Genomic DNA, 7,500 nt, shown 5'->3' with positions numbered 1-7,500 from the left:
AGCGGCGTCTCTCTGAAACTTACACCAACAGACGGGATGCTCAGAACTTCCTGAGCTGTCGGAGCATTAGTGCACCGAATGCTAGCTGGGGTCAGAGCAACGACGTGAGTCTGAACAGACACCAACCTCTGACTTCTGACATCTCAGCCTTGGGTCAGGACGAGCCGATGGATCTGAGCTTTACGGGTTCTCGAGGAGCCAGGAACGCTCCCACGGACTGTCGGTCAGATACGTGCTCGGACCCGGCGGAGACACAGACGCCGCCACCTACACAGGAACCTGAGCACTCGCCGAGCTTCACGCCGCTCCTGGGGAATATAATTATCACAGACATCACGGCGAACTGCCTCACAGTTACCTTCAAGGAATACGTTCCTGTCTGAAAAAAGAGAACTATTGAATTTGTCACTTTGTAAGTTTGTGAGCATGTAAATAAGCATTTTTTCCCCCCAGAAAGATCTAAGACCCAAGTTATGACTCGACATTTTCACGATAACATACAAATATCTGTTATTTTTACAAAAAAAAAAAAAATCAAACATTTTGTCTGTGCTGCTTAGCTAATGTTAGCGCTGTTGCTCTCTCTCTCACTCTCTCTCTTGTTTCATCATATCACAGGACATTATGATTACACCGACCGATGAAGATGGATAGTGGGCGGGGCTTAATGCACATTCCGTTCGATAAGTCGTGAGAATTTTTTCCCAGCGTTTTCCGATGAACTAAACGATGTGAATTTAACGTTGACTATCAAATTCACCACCTGCTGCTATTAATATGTCTCCTTTTGATAGGTGTGTAACAGTACGGCGAGTCGCGTCGTTTTGTGCTGTACGATGCTCACGATTCGAAGTGTCTGTGTATCTGATGATACCTTTAACACTTTGTGTAGTGATTAAAATCGGCTAATTGTTATAAAATAACAATTAATAACTTCCTCTTTATCCTGAGACACCGGCGGCGACTTTCCCTAATCACAAGCTAATACTACGTGCTAGCGAGTTACAGTACTAGCAAACTACCTGGGACAAATACTAGTGTATCTACACCAACACCAACGAAACACACACACACACACACACACACACACCCTGTTTGCTGCTTTTCTAGCTCAATCAAAAACACATTTGTCCTGCATAAAGGTACATAACTTCACACACACTCTCCACTGAGCCACTCCAGCAGGGTTGCCAAGTCTGTGCTCTGTTTCAGGTTTGAGATGTACTTATGGGGAAATACCTGGCAACCCTGCACATCAGTGGGAACTTGAGCAGAGACCTAATGTATAATTATCTTTGTTTCTCTGTGTATATTTCATTCTAACTCACGCTGCTTGGAGACTGAACACATCACACAAACACCGTGTTAAACACTTTTATAATGTTGTTTTTGGAATCAGTGGAAAAGCGAAACCCTACACACGTCTTCTGCTTTTTATTTCTGCTGTTAATGAAAAAATTGATACACAGCCAAATCGTGGATTACATTATTTAAGCGCTTATATTAAATATTTCTACCTTTTTTGTTTTTTTTTGTTATATTCTGATAGAAAGAGGATAATATACAAAAAGGTACATCATAAAGATGCTAGATGATAAAGACGATCATCCAAATGATTCTATTTTACTCGATAAAGTGAGATTCGATCCGTTAACGAATTCAATGCAACAGCGTTCGATGATGCGTTTCCTTCATGCCTTCGGAAAGAACTAGATTCGATCAAATCGCGCAAAAAACATGCTGATAATCTGATGGTGAGTTACAGTGCTGACAAATTCCGATTCATTCGATTTTTCATGTCTGCTTGGTTCATTGGTCGGTATGTAAAGCTCAAATTTTTAAGCACTTCTGTATGTAAATGTGAACATTAGAAATGTTCTGTCCTGCGTGTCAATATTCTGTAAAGTTGCTTTTACTCACCAGGTGTGTCTCAGACGAACACCTCAGCATATTAAAAGCTTATTTTGTGTGTGATAATAGATGTGTGTGTGTGTGTGTGTGTGTGTTGAGAGATATAATGGCACATTTTTTCCTTGTCATTGTGCAGATATCCTTGTGCCCTTTGTACTGTCTCTCCAGCGCGCTCTGATAAAGCCTACTCGGGTTCGAGAGTCTTATCAGCGCTGCAGCTCTGTGACGCAGGAATGTGCCGCTCGGGTTTAAAACACAACGCGACCTGTCATGTGATGCTGCGCTACATAATTACATGCTTAAAAAATTCCCTTGCGATTCAGGGTAAGATAATCATGTGGTCATGTGCTCACTCGAATATCAACAGTATCATAAACGTCATGTTTAAAAGTCATGATCATCCAGCTGTCATCAGTGACCTGATTCTGATTAACAACAAATAAAACTAATAAAATGGAGCACCACAGAGCGACATCACCAAGAACAGGACATAGCTTTAAAACTAGAAGGAAGTTCAGGCTGCTCAGGGACCTACAGCAACATTAATGTGACTTGAGGAACATCTGGAGCTCCTTCCCTCTCAGTATGGGACAACAGTCTGTTGTATTCTCATGTCTGCCGTACTGTATGTAGTAGGACGGATACACAGAAGCGCTTTCTAACCTTTGCCACATAACAAAGATATGTTTGGTGCATAAACAAGACATCACACAGTGAAGCATGGTGGTGGCAGCATGGTCCTAGAGAGCTGCTTCTCTTCAGCTGAAACTGGGGATACTGATGTCCATGTTAATGAAGCTCCGCCCTCAGGACCTTAATTGTTCTCATATATAAATACCATCTGTTTTCCAAACAGGTTTTTGAGTGAATTAATAATAATTTTGCTAAAGTCAGGGTTTAGCCAAGTCTTGTTTGGTTCATGTTCTTCATATCCTCCAGTTTGTAGGAATAAAAACAAATGATTGTACATTTAAAGCCTAAAATTATATACTGTATGAAATTAGATCCTAATAAAAAATATCAAATCAACAGAATTATCAGATTTATTGGAAGTCCATGTGTTTAATTCTATTCTGATTCTCATAATTGTACAAATTGTACATCTCATAATTCTCATAAATGTACAAAAAACACTATACGCTGCTATAGTGTCAAAATTAGTAAGTACCTGTACTCTCCTACCTGAGTGTAGAAATGTTTTGTATGATTACAGATTGTTCGGTTGTGTTGCATTCTGAACAAATTTAGTTCATTTGTTTCAGCAGTTTTACAGATAATATACAAATTTATTCCCTAAAATATGCAGAAGGTTTTCCAGAAAAATGTCTAGAAACATTAACAATCTAATATTACATCATCATACCATGTCTATAGACATAAACCGAACTGTCTAAAAAACATCCAGCTCAAGATCAGTCACTAAACTATGTTCAGGTGTGTATTTAGTGAAAAAGTCATCGACTGTCCACTCGACTGCTGCATCGTCCATGATGCCATTTAATTCATTTTAAATAACGAGGCATCAACATTATTAAAGCTGTAAAATAATGAGAATGAGAAAAACACTAATAATTATTTAATGGATGAATGATTTAGGGATTACAACAACGGAGGAGATAAACGTCTACAGTACTGGATTAATACCGTGTCATTAGGGTATTAACACTTCTACCTTCTACAGATAATTATCCTTCACACAATAAGCAGTTATGAACCCATACACATACAAATATGCACATTTACATACATACTTTATATAATGTCATTTATATTCGCACGTTTAAATTCTTACATTTCTTGTTGACATTGATGGTTAGGTGATATTACCCAGTGTACATCTGATTATAATACATGCATTAATAATAAAATGAAGAAACTTTGGTATTTTTTTTGGTATTAAAATACAGGCTTCTTCAGTAATTATTTGAATCAAAGAATTTCATCATTTCATTGATCCTGGAGCTGCTTTTGGTTTTTAACTCTTTTTAATTTGTTTTAATACTTGGTGAAAAAACAAACAAAAACAAACAAACAAACAAACAAACAAACAATATATATATATAGGTTAAAAAAAAGAAATAAAATATTTGTAACATACAACATAGATGTCATTTAGACTCAATGACATTACATTTGATTTGACTGACTGAAAAAAGAGACAAGAACCACAAACGCTTGTTGCATGTTGGTTACTGGCACATTAAAAAAAAGACGGAAGCCATTTTATATTTCAACCGAAACCGCAGAGAGCTCTCGCTATGACTCTGTGTGTGTGTGTGTGTGTGTGTGTGTGTGTGTGTGTGTGTGTGTGTGTGTGTGTGTGTGTGTGTGTGTGTGTGTGTGTGTGAGAGAGAGAGAGAGAGAGAGAGAGAGTGTGTGTGTGTGTGTGTGTGTGTGTGTGTGTGTGTGTGTGTGTGTGTGTGTGTGTGTGTGTGTGTGTGTGTATGTGTGTATGTGTGTGAGAGAGATAGAAAAGGAAATGGGCGATGAGAACACAAGCTCCAGAGCTTTTCTTCTCACACTTCATCGTGTCGGGTTTTGAGGTTTGGATAAAAACCCCTGCATTTTATATCAGAAATAGAATAAACAGAATAAACTGCACTTCGCACATCACACAGAACACAACCGACATATTAAGCCTTTAAGTTTCATTAACATAACACACACACATGCCCACTTCATTAAGCCCTGGGGCAGATGTTCACCTCACTGATATAATTACACGAATGAATTTACCTGTGAGTTCATTAGTCAATGTGACATTAGCTGCGCTGGGGGCTTTTTAATTACTCGTTATTATGCCTTTAAATCGTCTGTAATTGTATAGAGGTAAATAAGATCAATAGAGTTAAAGCTGTATTTTAGGCTGTATTTTACCCCGAAACTCTTACAGGAACTAAAGACCTTAATTGCCCAATTTTTGTGTGTATTTTAGTGTTTTCTTTTACCGGGAAATGTGCAAAAAATACATTCTAAATTTACCGTAACAAGCTAAATGTATAAAAACAGTTCACATCATTTTTAAAGCTACACATCGTTCAGTTTCCCTGAAAATCTGCACAGTGTAGAATATACACTTTAAGCTCTATTATTATTATTTTTATTATTATCATCATCATCATTAATCACACATTAGCTCAGTCTGAAACAGGGAACTAATAAACAGGGTCCTTTAAGGAACTTCACTTTGGGACAGATTACAACTTTCCTAAAATAAATGAATATGACACATTACATTTTATTTTATTTTATTTTATTTAAGTCAAATAAACTTCAGCCTTATTAACACAAGTCTTTTCTTTTCTTGAGTTAATATAAACCCAGTGCTGCGAGAAAGAGAGAGAGAGAGAGAGAGAGAGACAGACAGAAAGACAGACAGACAGACAGACAGACAGACAGACAGACAGACAGACAGAGTGTGATAAAGAGACAGAGAGAGAGAGAGAGAGAGAGAGAGAGAGAGAAAGAGAGAGACAGACAGACAGACAGAGAGAGAGACAGACAGAAAGACAGAGAGAGTGTGATAGAGAGAGGGGGAGAGAGACCGACAGAGAGATTGTGATAGAGAGACAGAGAGAGAGAGAGAGAGAGAGAGAGAGAGAGAGAGTGATAAAGAGACAGAGAGAGAGAAAGAGAGACAGACAGAGAGACAGACAGAAAGACAGAGAGAGTGTGATAGAAAGAGGGAGAGAGAGACATAAAGAGAGCGAGACATACAGAGAGAGAGAGAGAGAGAGAGAGAGAGAGAGAGAGAGAGAGAGAGAGAGAGAGAGAGAGAGAGAGAGAATGATCCCTGAATTATATGTTCACATTATTACGGATGTCATTTTCTTTCCCAAATTATTAAACCACCCTCATGCACATGAAGCAGATATTCAGCTTTACACGGATTACAGTTGATATCTGCCAATAAAACCGCCCTAAAACACAAAAGAAGCGAACATCTAACTCTCACGAGCCTAATTATAGACCTCACTCTGCGGTTCTGCTCGCTTCCGGAACTGTGCTGTTGCTACGCGCGCGATCTCGCCCGGAAATAAACCCTCCAATCAGCTTCTTCCAGCTCGGAGCCCGCGCTGGACCGTGGAGGCCAATCCTGGCTTGGGTTTAATCTCACGTCACACGTCACATTTATTATTATTATTATTATTATTATTATTATTATTATTATTATTATTATTATTATTATTATTATTATTATTATTATTATTATTTTATGTAGTTTTATTTAACAAACAAACAGGACACTATATTTCATACCTAACCTTATTAATCCGAGTAGTAATAATAATCATTTTTAATATTATTAATATTATTATTATCATTATCATTATCATTATCATTATTATTATTATTATTAGTAGTAGTATTAGTATTAGTATTATTATTATTATTATTATTATTATATAACAGTTTTTTAATATAAAAATATAATTTAATATAAAATATAATTTTAATTTAATGCATTAAGGTTTGCTGAATTGGTGAATGATATCTAATTCTGTTTAATAAGAAACATTATTTATTCATTTTTTGTCAATATGAGCAGTAAACACGGGTTGTTTTATTGTAACAACTATTTAATATATAATTTTATATTTAATTGTTGCATTTAATATTTTTGCGCAAAATCTACTTTTTTATTATTATTAAATATGTTCATTAAAGTTAGTATTATTACTGACACCAACAGCTGGTTTATACTTATTTACAAACCAGCAGATATTATATATTTCCCACTTTTGATTACAATCACAGCAGATTTTACTGCAATAACATATATTATCAATAATTTTAACAAAAAAGATAAACAATCAATTTGAACTGTTAACTGTTGTGTTATTTCAGTAAATCTGCTGTGATTGTAATCATAAGTGGGAAAAATTTGTCAGGCCCCTAAATAAACAATTTATTTAACCTCGTACACAGTTTATCTAAAAACAAAATGGCTGTAATTATTATTAAAAAAACAGTTTAAAAAAGTTTAAGTATTTTTAAGCAATAACTTGTAGGCCACTGTTTACATTCATTTCTACCTGTGCACAAATAGCACATATCAGACTTGCATTTAATTTCTTACTAGAAATTAACATTAATATTAACCCTATAAAATGTTCGTTTTCATCTTATTTGTATATTTATTACAAATTATAATATTCTACATACTTAATTATTGTATAGAACATAATCTATTAGTAGGTCATCTGTTCAGTTCATGTAATTGTGTTCATAATAATGTAAAAACGCCTTTTCCCCTTGAATCTCCTGTGTTGATATAATAATATCTCTTTTACTGTTTACCTACACGGTACTAACTACTGACTAATTTCAAATATGACTTATTAACTTTGACTGACGTATTTTAAATATTAATTAATGTTAGTATTTTGGTTACTGGTAGCGTAAAAATGGCACAAGAATTCAGGTGCGTCGTGCGAAATGTATACTTAAGATGTATTTTTAAATTGAATACTTACTATTTTTAATTAATCTTGTGGTCAAATACAATGCTAGCAAAAATAAATTTTAATAAAATCATATTTCTAAACCTCTAATTGGGCCATGGCTTTTTAGCCCATTAAGCACACG

The 7,500-nt window shown here is 35.7% G+C and overlaps 1 protein-coding gene across 1 annotated transcript in view; it reads left to right on the top strand.

Annotated features, from left to right (window-relative positions):
* LOC113656887 (E3 SUMO-protein ligase CBX4-like) overlaps positions 1 to 1,979 on the top strand; it is a 4,768-nt gene extending 2,789 nt beyond the window's left edge. The window contains exon 5 of the mRNA XM_047814199.1: positions 1 to 1,979. This exon is cut by the window's left edge and continues 652 nt beyond it. Within this exon, the coding sequence (XP_047670155.1) occupies positions 1 to 383 (383 nt within the window). The 3' untranslated portion in view covers positions 384 to 1,979.
* Positions 1,980 to 7,500: the final 5,521 nt, after the last annotated feature.

The sequence above is a fragment of the Tachysurus fulvidraco genome, chromosome 5 (genome assembly GCF_022655615.1).
Source record: "Tachysurus fulvidraco isolate hzauxx_2018 chromosome 5, HZAU_PFXX_2.0, whole genome shotgun sequence".
NCBI classification, from domain to species: domain Eukaryota; kingdom Metazoa; phylum Chordata; class Actinopteri; order Siluriformes; family Bagridae; genus Tachysurus; species Tachysurus fulvidraco.
This window is presented reverse-complemented; position numbering and strand designations above follow the sequence as displayed.